The sequence below is a fragment of the Eucyclogobius newberryi genome, unplaced genomic scaffold (assembly GCF_026437365.1).
Source record: "Eucyclogobius newberryi isolate DKJ021-1_F unplaced genomic scaffold, fEucNew1.0.hap1 SCAF_19, whole genome shotgun sequence".
NCBI lineage: Eukaryota > Metazoa > Chordata > Actinopteri > Gobiiformes > Gobiidae > Eucyclogobius > Eucyclogobius newberryi.
Window position 1 is genome coordinate 11,927,995 of NW_027315823.1, and position 17,525 is coordinate 11,945,519.

The window sequence follows — 17,525 nt, forward strand, 5'->3', positions numbered from 1 at the left end:
CCGAATATGAGCCAAAGAATAAAATAACATAACCATTCACAGTAAATATCGTCTTGAAAACACCACATATGGAACACATTTCTGCACACTTTACGTGATCTCATTAATACCTTACATACTTCCAAAGTATTATATACCCATTTATTGACTCAAACTCAGCTCTGTGCCCAAAATGTGATTCATACCGGCTCCAACTCGGAAAAGTACTTTGTTTTACTCCTGATTTCCAAACCGCCGGAGGTGCGAAGGAAACTGAATAAATCGCAAAATCTAAACCAAGCACAGATTTTTCGTTATTGTCGTGTCGTGTTCACTTTATCTGCCAAATGCCACTGATAAGCAGGAAGTGTGCGATAAATTGGAGGAAATGGGTTTTGTTGTCAGAGTCTGAAGCGGTTACGATGGTGAAACGAGGCCATGGTTCAGCCGCGTGCTCAAAGCGGTTGTAAAAGTGTCTTTGCAAATGTGAGAAAATAAAAGTTATGAAAAGGTTCTAACGCCAGGGTCTGCATTTCCAAACACGAGGCAGTGGAATCATGGAAACGGTTTGAACTTGAAGAAATTTTGCTGTTTTAGGTAAATATAAATGTTACAATAAACCTTAAACAGTTGAAATTGTTGTTTTTTACAGTAAGACTATTAAAAAAGAATCGATAAACAATTTAGCAAAAACATGAACACAAAAAATAATATGAAGATTTTAGAGGCAATTTTTGGTCTTTTTAGTTCAATATTTAGCCCAAAAAATAGACCTAAATGGATTTAATGGGATTTTACGATGCAGCAATGTCATTTTGCAATAGAATTTTGTACACATTTCTTTTTGCTTTCTTTTATGTTTTAACTTGTGAACTAAAGGTTATGTAAGTGGTTTGAAATAGCAGGTCAAATATTAATAAGCATAACACACTAAAGGCTGCCAAAAATCATAGTTTTCCTTAAAAATTACTGTAAATTCTTTAAAAAGCAAAATCTATGGAATGGATTATAATAATATATTTGTCTATTGCATGTTGATAAGATTCTTGTTGATTAAAACACATACATCAACATTGTATATATCAGTTGTTAACAGTTGCTAACCTTTTCAAACTGAATTGTTTGCTGATAACAATGTACACAGTAAATTGTAAATATGTAATTTCCTTTTCTTTTTACTTTCCTTTTCTAAACAATCCTTGAATAACAGTATAATAATGTCAATCTAAACAGAAATAATAAAAAACTTCTAAGAAAACAATCGATATTCTAAACATATTTTTTCACTTTTTCTGTAAATTACACTCTTGAGTAAGTTTTGTCTTACTCTTACCACTTTATAATAACTGCACCTTAATTACTTTATAAAGGAGTTTGGGTATTAATTAAGTAGTTACTAAGCCTGAATCTTTCGCAATAAACTACCGTACATTTCGAGCCATACAGCGCTCCTGAATAACACCTGTCAATACACAACATGAGATATTTACAGTCGTACACGGTGGTGATGCGCCACTACTGTCCCCTCTGTCTCTACTGTCCCCTCGGTCTCTACTGTCCCCTTTGTCCCTACTGTCCCCTCGGTCTCTACTGTCCCCTCTGTCTCTACTGTCCCCTCTGTCTCTACTGTCCCCTCTGTCCCTACTGTTCCCTCTGTCTCTACTGTCCCCTCTGTCTCTACTGTCCCCTTTGTCCCTACTGTCCCCTCTGTCTCTACTGTCCCCTCTGTCCCTACTGTCTCTACTGTCCCCTCTGTCTCTACTGTCCCCTCGGTCCCTACTGTCCCCTTTGTCCCTACTGTCCCCTCTGTCTCTACTGTCCCCTTTGTCCCTGCTGTCCCCTCTGTCTCTACTGTCCCCTCTGTCTCTACTGTCCCCTCGGTCCCTACTGTACCCTCTGTCTCTACTGTCCCCTCGGTCCCTACTGTCCCCTTTGTCCCTACTGTCCCCTCTGTCTCTACTGTACCCTCGGTCCCTACTGTCCCCTCGGTCCCTACTGTCCCCTTTGTCCCTACTGTCCCCTCTGTCTCTGCTGTCCCCTCGGTCCCTACTGTCCCCTCGGTCCCTACTGTGCCCTCTGTCCCTACTGTCCCCTCGGTCCTTGATGACTGTGTGAGCTGATTTAACTGTCTCAAGTCAGTGGGTTTACATGCAAACGAAATTTCATAAAATTCAGTTTTGACGTGTTGGACAAGCTCTGTCCTTGTCCAAGTACACATGCAGACGAGAAAGTCAAATTCCTGACAAGAACGTGTCGTCCTCCCAACACTAGGTGGCGATATGGGTCGTTTCGGCGGACTAATACAACCCCCCATTCTGGTTGACCTGGTGCGTCTCATATAAACAACTATTGTATGTAATGTCCGCGTTAGTTATTGTGCAGATAAAGTGCAGTGTGAGTGAATGCGGTTGTGTTCTTCCTTGTATGGTTTTGTTCCGGGGTCATAGGTCAGCGTGGGTCGTGGAGCATGCGCACAAGCCTTGAGTTACTTTCTTCCCCTGCCCAGTAGACTCCTGAACGAGTTGAGCAGGCATAATCTGAGCTGAGCAGGCATAATACTTTTATATGGGATTCAGGAAACAGAATGCAGAACGTACGGAGCAGCGGCGGCAGACCCACGCGCGCACCGAAAACACACAGAAAAAGCGCTGCACACTTCCAGTTAACCACAATGCTCCCCTCTCTCTCTTAAAGGGGCCAGCCAGGCTGGTAACACTTGTCTAGTCTCAGTCCGATACGATAGCCCGTTACGCAATCGCATAATCTGGGTGTCTCAATCGGAGATTTTGAACGCCAATTTCTATCGGAGTAAGGTGTTTACATGCACACGAAGATGTCTGATTGTATCGGATTAAAGCAACTATTCATTTTTTTCGTTTGCATGTAAATGATGTGTGTTCACATCTAGTTCATCTGCTCCTGAGCTTGTGCTTAGTGAGTGAGTGTTAAGTTGTAACATTTGTGATATGATATTTACACAGAAATATGGTCCACGGTAGTGATGCCCATGAGTCAGGTCGGGCCAAGAAAGTCTCATTTCAATGCGCCAGGTTCTAAACTGCAGACCATCGTATATCGCACGTCCGCGCACGTCTAGAGTCACTTCCTCATCAGACTCGTTTTTTTGGGAGAAAAATAGTCTGATTGTAATAAAACAGTGTTTTGAAGCTTAAAATAAAATAAAGTGACCACTGTCCACTGACGTCTTCTTCTACAGTGGGTCAAACGTTTGTGCATAGTGCTAGAGCGCCCCCGGGGCCGTTAGCCAGTAAAAATCTATAAATTAACCGCATCGTTTTATGGGCCGCAGGGTTCAAACATGGGGGAAAAGTAGCGGCTTAAAGTCCAAAAAGTGATAAATGATCATTATGAATTAAGTTTTCATGCTTTATTAAGCAAAAGTGAAGTTATTATCCAAATAAAACTAAACAGTAGAATTAAGTAAAATATGGCAATCTATCCAAATAACTCCAACACAGTGAAACCATTGAAATGTCTACAAAATGTGAAACAGATTTTTTTTTAAAAAACTCTTTGCAAAAATATTTTACAGAGTGGCCCTTGAACCTGTCCTAAATGCATTGTAAATGTGTTCCAGATGCGGACTACAGTAATCTCAGACTGGGCCAATCATGACTTTGACCCGCTGACCCAGAGCTGCCAATTCACGCTTTAGGACGGACCCACTTCAGAAAGGAAACGAGAGAGGGAAGGACGGAGCGGCTCCTTTCTGTCCCGCAGCAACGTAGCAACCATAATTAGGATATTTTTACTTACTGTTCAGTACAAGAAAGACAAACTATATCGTTTTGACATTTTTGGTCTCAATATTTATTATGTGTCTTTTATTTGCACTTTTTTCTGTAGTTCTTTGAATAATTATTAGATCTGTAACTCATTAAAGATGAGACATTACAGACTCATTAAAGATACTTACAACTTCAATTAAAGATCAGACTCGTTAAAGATACCAACTACAACTTCAATTAAAGATCAGACTCGTTAAAGATACTTACTACAACTTCAATTAAAGATCAGACTCGTTAAAGATACTTACTACAACTTCAATTAAAGATCAGACTCGTTAAAGATACTTACTACAACTTCAATTAAAGATCAGACTCGTTAAAGATACTTACTACAACTTCAATTAAAGATCAGACTCGTTAAAGATACCAACTACAACTCAAATTAAAGATCAGACTCGTTAAAGATACTTACAAATTCAATTAAAGATCAGACTCGTTAAAGATACTTACAACTTCAATTAAAGATCAGACTCATTAAAGATACTTACAAATTCAATTAAAGATCAGACTCGTTAAAGATACTTACTACAACTTCAATTAAAGATCAGACTCGTTAAAGATACCAACTACAACTCAAATTAAAGATGAGACTCGTTAACAATACTAATTACAATGTAAGTGTTTCATGGCGCTCACAGCTTACAATATTTCTGATTTAGTTTATGTAGAGAAAGGTTTGTTCTAATTATTCTACTTCTAATAATTATACTACTAGATCAGAGAGTCAGTGACTTGAAATAAAAATGTTTTTTCCTGTAACATTATATTTCACTTCTCAGTTTGTTATTGTGACCGGCCGAGGTAAGAAGAATGTAACGTTTATGTACATTTACTGAAACAAAAATGCTCAAAATGATCTGTTCACACTAGATGTTTCAGTCACATAGAACACACAAATATACACGTTTTGATATACAAATATACACGTTTTGATATACAAATATATACGTTTTGATATACAAATATACAAGTTTTGATATACAAATATACACGTTTTGATATACAAATATACAAGTTTTGATATACAAATATACACGTTTTGATATACAAATATACAAGTTTTGATATACAAATATACACGTTTTGATATACAAATATACAAGTTTTGATATACAAATATACACGTTTTGATATACAAATATACAAGTTTTGATATACAAATATACACGTTTTGATATACAAATACACGTTTTGAGTGACCAAAACAGACAGATGGAAAAAGCTCTTGAGCCCAATATACGGTACATCCTTTTACATAGTATGTTCCCTTTTAATAAAAAATGTAAAAGAATAAGTGTTACATATTTAACCTTAATACAATAGACAAATGCATTCATTTAGATATCTTTCTTTAATGGCCTGAGACAATTTATTTTTAAATAAAAATAGAGAATATTAATCTCTTTATTCATTTTATTCCATAACTGAGCCCCAGAAAAATACATTTCATTTTTTTTTTGCAAAATAAACTGACAATAATCTCTTAGTTTAATCTAGTTTATACTTTTTAACACATTCTGAGAGAATATATTCATTTTGCCATAAACATTATTTGACAATTTTGAACAAATGTGTATTTAAATAAAGACGGACAGACGGAATTGTGCTAATTGTTATTTATTATGTTTTTTTTATTTTATTTTAACAATTTTCAACCCTTTTTGAAGCCCTGTCACATACTAACATGGTTCTGTGGAGAAAGCGAAAAGAATAATGACAAATACAAGAAGCGACAAATTGGAGATGACAGGGGGTCAGACTGCAGCCCAAACCCAGCGCTTGACCTTTGACCCCTGACGCCCCGCACATTATTACATCAGTCACCATCCGTACCAAGTTAGTTGTGTCTAAATCGCTTTACGGGCAAAGGCAGGAAAAGTATTCAGAAATCTGGGTTTAAACTAAACACATGTATTTCCAATTCAGCCCACTAAATGAAACACACCTGGGAAAACAGAAGAGAAGAATCAATACAAGGTGGAAAATAGGCGCCGCTTTAGCAAATACAGGATAATAATGTTAGCATTCTATGGACGTTCTATGGAGCCTGCGATATGTGGTGGCATGTAGCGCTCCAAGCCAAGAGCACAGCATTACATTGTGCAAAATCTAAGTCCAGTTGAGTAAATAACAAGAAATGAATGCATTGTAGTAACCTGCATCCTCTTGCCAACATCTTGAAACGTACTTTATTTTTGCATATTTGTAAGCTACAGTAGATACTCTTTCTGCCTCTGTAACTGGGGTGGCCGATGTGTGAGAAGCGTCTTTTCAGTTCGGTCCAGTGTCTAAATAGATTGTGCTAAGACTTATTTTTTTGCTTTTATGCATATTGGCCAACATTAGTTCTGAGAGATACGTTACTTTGTTTGAACATTGTATAAAAAGGTTCAGTTGTTGACTTCATAAAAATGTTAAGGAAAAAAAAACACTACGTTTCGACTCTCATCCAAGAGTAATTTTTAATCTGCGGATCGAGTCTTGGAACGCAGATATTGAATCTTCTCTGAGCAGGCCCTGCACACGTATGCCAGGCTCCACGTGCAACTGGCCGCAGTGTCGAGAGTTCGAATCCCGACAATTTACTGCATGTCCTCCCTTCTCTCTCACCCCCATGTCCTTTCCACGAAATAGGATTTCGTTCCCACAATCGGGGCACTACTTTTCAGCCCTCAGAGGCGACTGTTGTTGTGATTTTGGGCCTTACAAAAATAAATTGATTTGATTAGATTTGATGTTGAGAATGACTCTTGGATTAGAGTCGAAACTTGGAGTCTCTAAAAACTGTGTCCAGATGACTACAACTGAATCTTTTTTTACAATGAAACGCTCCTGGACGAATGAGGGATTACACCAACTTTATTTGAACTTTTAAGCAATTGTGTAAACTTTATGTAGCGCTTTTCACAGATACAATTACAAAGTGCTTTACAAAGAGCAGGCACAGCAAAATTATAACAATAATTGCAAAAAATAAGACTCAGTCAACTGAAAGTTCGTCTAAACAAATGCGTTTTCAGCTGCATTTTAAAGGAAGAACAGAGTCACCCGCTCGGAGAGACAGAGGGGCCACAGCCGCTTTAGTGCAGCAGTGACTTCAGCACAAGATGATCTGGTACAAATGTGACTCCTGCTGTCTCCAGCTTTGCCGGGCTCTGGATATTTGAAAAAGCATTAGAGATTTGCTGTGTCTTGTAGTAACTTCACTGAGTTTATAGTTATTCACTAGCAAGGACCACAACCCCAGATACGATGCAAGGTGTTTATTGGCAGGGGAGAAACATGAACAACACGAATGTACGAAGTTGATGCCGTTTTGGGTCTTCTTGCGATGAGGGCTGAAGGCTCCCGGGCCTCGATACCCCCAAAAGAAGCTTAACGAGGCAGTGCGGATTGGCAGAATGGAGGACGAGGAAGTAATGGTGTGTGTAGACCTGGAAAGTCATGGAGAACCAGTGCTCCACGATATAATGAGGCGGTCACCGACTCCTTAACTGGAGGCAGATGTGGCAGCGCCAATGTGGGAAAAGTTTGGTAGGAAATGTGGGGACCAGGTGTGGAACGACTTTAAGTAAAGGATGAACCAGATCCTGAGTACGCTGGGAAGTGCCACTTGACGACCAGTGCACAAGGTCTGGACGGATTGCAAAGGGGCTCGGAATAGATCGTGTTACCACAGTAGTCCTGCTGTTTTAGGGGAAGACTTAAGCGTTGGTTGGAGGTACTTGATGCAGGGGTAAGGAAAACTATTGTGGACAAGACGGCCTTTGAGCAGGGGAACGTGCCTGAAGAGACGTCGATGCCACTCGGGTAGGCTTTGAGTACTTGCAATGTGACTGGTAGTCGAAGGTGAATGGGAAGTAATTAGTTAAGAAGGTTAAACGTGGTGAGGGTAGAATGAAGCCATGATGGAAGGAACGTTAACTGAGCTGGATGGTCTAGGAAGACTGAAGCACCTGAAGCGGAGCTTATGTGTGAAACGTGGTAGCTGAGGTTGGAGGAACTGGGGTCGATGATGTTCCACCTCGGTAGTAAATGTTCTGAATGCATTTGTTGATGATACAGGGTCATCGGACTGGACGGCCATGAACATGAATGACCCGACAGGAAGGCAGCAATCCTGATAGCATCGGTCTTAAAGAACCCCCAAACCGGCTGATAGAACGGTGTATCAAAGTGCATCAACAACTTGATGGACTGGATGAGAATGACGACGCTTTGGAGTGATGAACCGAAGACGTTAGGGTCGAGAGGTGGGAGATACAGGGCTTGTCCCAAGGGGATGATCTGCATGGTAAAGTTGGTATAACCAGCTGCTGTTTAGAGGACTCCAAAACATGGAGGACCGGCATCCCGGTGCCCGAAGGGGGAAGAGGCGGCATCCCGGTGCCCGAAGGAGGAAGAGGCGGCGGTATGAGGGAAGAGGCTGCATGAGGGAAGAGGCTGCATGAGGGAAGAGGCGGGAAGAGGCTGCATGAGAGGCGGGAAGAGGCTGCGTGAGGGAAGAGCGAAGAGGCTGCAGGAGGGAAGAGCGAAGAGGCTGCAGGAGGGAAGAGCGAAGAGGCTGCAGGAGGGAAGAGCTAAGAGGCTGCATGAACCTCACGGAAGGAGGAGACATGGCATCCCGGTGCCGGGGGGGAAGGGGGGTAGTGGGTTAGAGGTGGGGGGAAGAAAGTTGACCTGGCATCCCGGTGCCGAGGGGGGAAATAAAGTAGACCTGGCATCCCGGTGCCGAGGGGGGAAATAAAGTACACCTGGCATCCCGGTGCCGAGGGGGGAAAGAAAGTAGACCTGGCATCCCGGTGCCGAGGGGGGAAAGAAAGTAGACCTGGCATCCCGGTGCCGAGGAGAGAAGGGGGGAAAGAAAGTAGACCTGGCATTCCGGTGCCGAAGGGGGAAAGAAAGTAGACCTGGCATCCCGGTGCCGAGGGGGAGCATAAGAGAGGGCATGAGGTAGAGATGTTTAGTAAAAGGTAGTGTTCATTGTTAGGGGGAAGGGCAAAAAGGAGATCTGGCATCCAGGTGCCTGAGGGGGAGATATTTAGTAAAGGTAGTATTGACGGTTAGGGAGAAGGGCGAAAAGGAGGTCTGGCATCCCGGTGCCTGAGGGAGAAATATTTAGTAAAGGTAGAGTTCATGGTTAGGGGAGGACGAGGAGGAGATCTGGCATCCCGGTGCCTGGGGGAGAGAGCATGAGGGGGTAGAGAGTGATCATGAAAGAGGGGGCATAAAGAAGAGACACTTGTTCGGATTTGGTTTAATTTAGAAATAAATGAGAAAAAGTGAGGCCTAGTGATCCAGGAAGAGAAAATTGCGACCTTTCGCTGGATAAGAGTGGGGCCTGGCATCAACCCGGCGAGAGGGAGGGAGAAGGAGGAAGGGGGAGAAGGAGGAAGGGGGAGAAAGAGAGCGCGGGTGAGCGAGAGCAAGGGTAAAGGACGGGAGGAAAAGGAATGAAAGGAATGAGGCTGGAACCTGGCGACGTAAAGCCAGAGGATAAAACGCTAGAACCTGGCGACGTAAAGCCAGAGATGAAACGCAAGAACCTGGCGACGTAAAGCCGGAGGTGAAACGCTAGAACCTGGCGACGTAAAGCCAGAGATGAAACGCTAGAACCTGGCGACGTAAAGCCAGAGATGAAACGCTAGAACCTGGCGACGTAAAGCCAGAGGATAAAACGCCGGAACCTGGCGACGCGGTGCCCGAGGATGAAATGCCGGAACGTGGCAACGCGGTGCCCGAGGATAAAATGCCGGAACGCCCGAGGATAAAATGCCGGAACGTGGCAACGCGGTGCCCGAGGATAAAATGCCGGAACGTGACAACGCGGTGCCAGAGGATAAAATGCCGGAACGTGGCAATGCAATGCCCAAGGATAAAATGCCGGAACGTGGCAACGCGGTGCCTGAGGATAAAATGCCGGAACGTGGCAACGCGGTGCCAGAGGATGAAATGCTGGACCGTGGCAACGCAGTGCCCGAGGATAAAATGCCAGAACGCCCGAGGATAAAATGCGGGAACGCGGTAACGCGGTGCCCGAGGATAAAATGCGGGAACGTGGCAACGCGGTGCCCGAGGATGGAAACGTTAGAACCTGGTAAAGACTGTAACCGAAGCTATAAGCTGGCAACTTTGAGTCAGGACGAAACACGGTACCGGGATGAAATGCTGGAACCTGGCAACGCCGAGCTTGAGGATAAAACGCTAGAACTTGGCAACGCAGTGCTCGAGGATAAAATGCTGGAACCTGGCACGCCAAGCTAGAGGATAAACCGCTAGAATCTGGCATCGCAGAGCCAGAGGATAAAACGCAGGAACCTGGCGACGTAGCCAGAGGATAAAACGCAGGAACCTGGCGACGTAGCCAGAGGATAAAACGCAGGAACCTGGTGACGTTGCCAGAGGATACAACGCAGGAACCTGGCGACGCAGTGCCAGAGGATACAACGCAGGAACCTGGCGACACAGTGCCAGAGGATACAACGCAGGAACCTGGCGACGCAGTGCCAGAGGATACAACGCAGGAACCTGGCGACGCAGTGCCAGAGGATACAACGCAGGAACCTGGCGACGCAGTGCCAGAGGATAAACCGCAGAAACCTGGCGATGCAGTGCCAGAGGATACAACGCAGGAACCTGGCGACGCAGTGCCAGAGGATACAACGCAGGAACCTGGCGACGCAGTGCCAGAGGATACAACGCAGGAACCTGGCGACGCAGTGCCAGAGGATACAACGCAGGAACCTGGCGACGCAGTGCCAGAGGATACAACGCAGGAACCTGGCGACGCAGTGCCAGAGGATACAACGCAGGAACCTGGCGACGCAGTGCCAGAGGATACAACGCAGGAACCTGGCGACGCAGTGCCAGAGGATACAACGCAGGAACCTGGCGACGCAGTGCCAGAGGATAAACCGCAGAAACCTGGCGATGCAGTGCCAGAGGATACAACGCAGGAACCTGGCGACGCAGTGCCAGAGGATACAACGCAGGAACCTGGCGACGCAGTGCTAGAGGATAAAACGCAGGAATGTGGCAACGCAGTGCCGGAGGATAAAACGCAGAAACCTGGCGACGCAGTGTCGGAGGATAAAACGCAGAACCTGGCAACGCAGTGTCAGAGGATAAAACGCAGAACCTGGCGACGCAGTGCTAGAGGATACAACGCAGGAACCTGGCGACGCCGTGCCAGAAGATAAAACGCAGAAACCTGGCGATGCAGTGTCGGAGGATAAAACGCAGAACCTGGCAACGCAGTGTCGGAGGATAAATGCAGAACCTGGCGACGCAGTGCCAGAGGATAAACCGCAGGAACCTGGCAACGCAGTGTCGGAGGATAAAACACAGAACCTGCCGGAAGGTGGCAACGCGGTAAAACTATGTAACTTGGCGACACGGTGCCAGAAGATTAACGATGAGGAAGGAGAGGAGGGGGGAGAGATGGCAGGGTAAGTTTTTTTTTTTTTTTTTTTAATATACGTTTTTATTATTATTTTATAATATACACATGCACGTTGTATGTATTTATTTATTGTTATTTTGAGCGATGCGGGAGGGGTGAGCGAGTAAGGTGAATTAATTACTTGAAAGAGGTGAGAGAGTCTGGCTCCAAGGCTTGAGTGATGGGCAGCTCGGTGCAGGAGGAAGGAGACAACGGAGGAGGAAGGAACGACGGAGGAGGAAGGAGACGAGGGCGAGGATACTTTACCTGGAGGAGCCGCTCCTGCCCGCGAAAGTGGGCGGGGCAGAGCGCGCTCCGCTGTGGAACGAGAGTTAACGGGAATTGTGAGCGCAAAAGAAGTTTAAAACATCATGATTTGATGACGGTGCCGTGGTCTGGAGACCTGCCGCCGTCCACGCGGACGGTCAATGTAGAGAGAAATGACGAGCGCGTGCGGTGGGCGCTTAACGAGCGAGGCCGCGGGATGAGCGCTGGGATGACGCGGGCGCTGGAAAGACCGGAGCGCTGGGAGGAGGGCGCAGGACGCGCGGCGATCTCAATACCGGACTAGCAGAAGTGATGCGAGGTGGGACGCCGGTCTGCTGACGGGAGCCTGGCCGTGAGCGAGAGCTGAGCCTGTGAGAACAGCTGATGGGACCGGAGCGGTCCTAGTGGGACACCAGTGGAGGATGGCCCGGTGTGGCTCGCCTGTGCTGGGCAGATGCATCGAAAGGAACGATGTCGAGTTGATTCATAGAAAGGTCGGGAACGAGTGTGTTTTCGAGCGAGGCTCCCGCCGCCATGGAGCGTGTGCACGAAAATCACGAACACAGGTGTGTGTGATCTGGATGATTAAGTAGTGTAGCCGCAGGAAGGGGCGTGGTCCTGCTCCCGAACTTAAGATAACAAACTTATCTTCATTTATGAGGGGTTTTCATGGTTAACCGTCACCAAATGCTTAACCGAGTGGTATTATTTAGACAGGATAACATTTCATTTGTCTTGTTTCTGCCATATACTTGTAATACATCATCGTGCCACCAGAGAGTGCGCAAGTGCCCCTTTACAAAACTGACGGCTCCTGAGGGCAGAAAAGTAAGCTGAACTGCAGAAATAATGGATTTATGTCATAAAGACTGCGCAAACCTCATAGCACAAACTAAATATAATGTAAATGTATGTAAATTGTCTGTTATTTGTCATATGTAACTTAAATGGCGTAAGGTTATGCTTTTGATGGTGCTTGATTGTTGGAGTAAGTGCGGTCACCATGCCGACCCTACTGACTTTTACCCAGGTTTGGAGCAGGTACCGAGCTCCTGGTCACATGCACCAACAGGACCCAGCTCTACAAACCCGGTGAGAGCGATCCAGTTTGTCTTTCCCGTTGCTGTGGTGACGGCACTGGAGCACAGGCTGAAGCTCTGTGTTTCTCTCAATTTTTTGGGGTTTACAGGATTTAAAGAAAAAATGTTTCATTGGATCTTTTGCTGGATTTTCTTAACCTTTGGATCTACCTTGGAAGTCTAAATACGAATTATAAACACAAGGGATAAGAACTGTGGAACATTAAAGGGGCTATATGAAACAAAAGAGTCCAAAGAAAATGTGTACTTAAGCTAAGGATGTCTCTAGGATTGATTAGTGGCTCAAAAAATAGATATTGAACCGTTTTATTCATAATCAGGACTAAACAATGCATTTAAACCGTTTTTCTAACGTTCATTCAGCCATGTTGTTTAGTTTTGCTGCCCTGCGTTTACTCTCTTAAAGGCACAATGGACGATTTTTCGGCGATTTGAGAACACAGGCGGAAGTGCACATGCGCACTCCCCCGTGCGGACTGATACAACACACACGTGCGTTTGTTTATTAGCGCAACGGAGCGCATCGCATCTCTCGTCTCCCGTAGATTTCTGTCCACTTCTGCGTCAGCTCGAACTGTCTTTCCCCGTCTTCATTTTGCCCCGTACACTGAGGGAACTATATTATGATAGATCCATGCGCTTAGGCACGCGAAACGTGGGCACGAACCGCACGCGGCTGCAGGTGAGCGATAGGTGCGTTTTATGATTGATACGTGGCAGGACAAATGATTTATCCACGCCACGAGGAAATATGATAAGAAATTTGCTGAAAAAAATCGTCCATCCCACCTTTAATGTATTGTTGGTATTTTTTCCCGACAGTATTATGTCAATGTATTGGATGTCTTTAAAATGTATTACCAGATGGATGGTAAAGTATCTGTTAAATCACAAAAGTGCAGACATATTTTTCACTGTAAAAGATATATTCATTCATTCATTTTCTACCACTTGTTCCCATTAGGGTTGTGACTTTGGGCCTTAGGCAGGGTTAGGTTGTCAAACCTAAATAAAATCAATTATCAAAATCTGCCCTTAATATCAGCCTCAAGGACGACAAATAAAAATAAAAAAACAATGGGCAAAATGGGACAAATATTTATATTTTATTTTGCTCTAATTTCTCTATTTTTTAAATTGATTTATTTTTCTTCTTTTTTTCTAATGCCAGTCCCACTTTTACCCCTTTACTAGCCTTGTGTTCTACCTGCTCCAGCTCGTTCTTTGTGTTTTTTTTTATCTGTTGTTGTGTTGTTGCTTTGTTTTTGTTGATCTATGTTCTAATAAACAGAATAAAAAGCGACAGCAACAAAAAAAGAGTTTATCGGGACTGCGGGGGATTAAAATCACTGGCATCGGACATGAACACAAAAAAAAAGCATACTGTTCGATCTCTCTCCCTTTTGGTTGGAAACCGAACAATTTGCGAAAAACAAACTGTGCCACTGACGCCACTATTAAGCCATATATTTCTTTTTCAAGCTACTCAATTCTATCAACCATTTTTCTCTTCTATTACAATAAAAAATTCAACTTGCAATTGGCGCGGCTCCTCTTACAAAATGATTCCAAAAACAAAATTGCAAATATTTTAAACTTTCATCTTATCTTAAACGTGACCAGGTTTCCAGCAATTTCCCAACACCTCACACAGACATTTCTATCTGTCACTGCCAGTTAGCTTGAAATTTCACCTGCCGGCCGCACAAATCCCCATAAGATCCTTTTCCAACACCTTTGACAGCCATGGGAAAAGCCTTAATGTCGGCAGTAATTTGGACCGGATCTTCCTTATTTTTCGTGGGAATTCCAGTCCAAGGTCAGTGCATACCTGCGTGGAATAGGCCTATAAAAAGTCATTACCTCTAAATGTGGTTCAGAGCAGGATTTTGTCAGTGAGCGAGGAGCTTAACCAGGTCCGACATGACGATTTAGACTTTAATGTGAGACATGTGAGAGCGAAAGCACCAAAGGAGCAACGAAAGAAAGGGGCGTGGCCCAGATAAAGCGCTGATATTACGTAAAAACAACTCTGTGCCGATATCGAAAATACACTGTGGTGGTTTTACGCGGATGAATATGGATAATCTGAAGTCTCTCTTCTTTTTTTTTTCGATGTTAAAATGGTTGGCCCCACTGCATGATGTCATCAGGTGGTGAAACCCAAAATATTGTGTGTTTTTTAAAGCCCACACACTCTCATCCAGATGCATCGTGCTCGGATTGCGTTCACAACGGAGTGAGCCAGCAATCAGCTTTTTTGCGTTATTTAACCTCAGACAATTTGCTGAATGTATTCCCAACTCTTCTCAAGTTTTGACGCTACACTGCTCGGTCTAACAAAGCAGACAGGCCAAAAACATCCTTTAGAAAATAAACTGCAAAACTGACGAGCAGAATAGGAAGTATCTACTGTCGATCTATTATAATTGTTTTGTCTTTTGTCCGTTCGGGTTTAAATGTAAATATATAAATTTGAAACTTCTGCTGTAGTTTACTCACATAAGAGAAAAATAAAACGTTTATCATCATGTAATGTTTTCATTAAAATAAGGCATTGTATGTTTAAAAACATATTTAGGACATATAATTCTGGGCAGAGCATGGTTTAGATTTTTTTGGGTAATTTTAAGATACAAAAAAACACTATAACTTTCTGATTTAGTTTTTGAGTAAAATTGGCCTAAAAATTAAGCCTCATTTTTTAGGCTTAAAACATGAATAAATCAGGCTTGGAATTAGATATGAACAAATCCTCTGGTATATTCTGGTATTATAAATTTGGTGTGTGTTGGCGCTACTTTAAGGACTGATATTTATGATTTGTCCGAGAAAAATGCCTTTTCAGAAAACGCCCTGTGAAGTTACAATGTCCCAGAGTAATCGTTGGTCGAAGTGGATTAAATGAAAATAAAACATTTTTATGGGCAGATTGGACAATGCTGTTTCCACATTAAAGCTAAAATGTTGAGAAAGTAAGTTGTCAATTGTAATTTTCCTCATCATTTTAATACCATTCACGTTTTTGATGTAATGTTGTAGTTGCTGTGCAAAATAAGGGAAAAATATCATTTGAAAAACTAAGATTAAAATTGATCTGCAATTTTTTCGCAGATATTCACTAGACTAGAAAATAAGACAATTGCAAAGGTTCCTGGCATACCTTACATCATTATAATTTTTTACCACTATTAAATATCAAACTTTTCACCAGAAACGGCTGCCGTAGAAACAAATTGTAAACGCTTCTCAAGAGCACAAGATAATGGCAGTCAAGTGCAAAGTAAAAGGAATTTAAAAAAAAGAAAAGAGTAAAAAGAGTTAAAAATACATTTCCAATACTGTAAAAGTGACTATAAGGTTTATTCATCAAGTTTTTTTTAATGATTATATTTACTCAAGTAGAGTAATTTAAAATGTCACCAGTAACAGTGAGAAGAAACAATAATACTATTAATACTAATACTTATGTTTTCATTTAGACACAAAACTAAATAATGGGCAACATTCTGATATTTCAAACTATTAAACATTCGAAAAATAATGAAAAATCTTTACATTTTGGTGCAAAAAACACAAACACTGCAATGTCAGTCAAGCTTTTGTCAACTAAAGTAAGTAATAGTTATAAGTTAAAAGAAGATATTACTTCCAATGTTTGGAAGAATACTTTGAAAAGGTATTTAGCTACTGAATGCTGAATTCCTCCATTAAAATGTATTTTGTACCTAGAATACTTTCACATTAAGTGGTATTATATGGAGCTAAAACAACTTTGGCATGCAGCCATTTATCCCTCATTAGAGAAAGAAAAGTCACATACACACTCACCACAAGAGCTGTGTTTTCTCACCAATACCTCCAGTTTGAACAGAAAGAATCATGATCAAGTATTGCCATGTAACTGTATTCTGAATACCACCAACATCTAAGAGTAACTGTACACCTCAATGTAATAGTACAACTAAGACGTATTATATATTGCTATAAAACTACTGAACCAAAGAAATCCATATGAATTAATAATAATAATACTTGAACAAACACATCCTCAATCACACAACACACAAATTACATTTCACGGCAAGACAGTACGGGCAAAACTCATTTTTTTCAAAACATGTAAGCATTCACGTGGAAACAACAAAATTGCCCAATCTACTCCCCATATTATGTACTGTATTACTACATTTAATCCACTTGCGGATTACTGGATTTACACGGGACAGTCGTTTTCTGAAAAGGTACAGATCAGCTCTTATAGTAGCACCTACACACACCAAACATTTAGAAAAACAACAAGATTTGGACTGATCGCACAGAAGGGTGTATTGATATCAAGCCTGATTTATTGATGTTTTAGCTAAAAAAAAAAAAAAAGAGGCAAAATTTGATTTATTGCGGCAATCTACTTCACTCAAATATGAAATAAGCTATCCAAACCCCCTGTGTAAATATCAATCTATTTAATGTCAACAAAAATGAAGAAATAAATGTAAACTTGACTTTATCCCCCTTCCGAATTTTCTTCCATTTTACACATAAAACGCCTGATTTATTCACAAAAACTTGACATGATTCATGACTTTTGAGTAAACAACGGAAGCACTTTCCAACCGATATCTCTAATTTCAAGATGTTTTTTCTCCTCCCAATTCACCTGCAGCGTCTCGCCTTTAAATTCCCTTCAAATCCTCACACAAGCCCCCCAAAAAAACGGCTTTTCCGCCCCGACCGCCCGCTCTTTTCGCCGTACTCACCCGTTTGCCTGTGCACGACTCCCGCTCCCATCCGCATCACCTCGCACATTACAGACACCACAATGGACAGCACTCTCCAATGCATCTGGGCTACTGCGGCGCGTGCCCGCTTCACCGCCAGACTGAGGACATCATCGCCAGGTTGGACGTACTTCTTCACCCCCCCTCC

General features: G+C 42.7%; 1 protein-coding gene across 1 annotated transcript in view; it reads right to left on the reverse strand.

Annotated features, from left to right (window-relative positions):
• The window catches only part of rspo4 (R-spondin 4), a 94,424-nt gene extending 76,899 nt beyond the window's left edge, over nucleotides 1-17,525 (reverse strand). Inside the window, exon 1 of the mRNA XM_072452959.1 lies at nucleotides 17,357-17,525. Within this exon, the coding sequence (XP_072309060.1) occupies nucleotides 17,357-17,441 (85 nt within the window). The 5' untranslated portion in view covers nucleotides 17,442-17,525. The remainder of the gene's footprint in view (nucleotides 1-17,356) is intronic.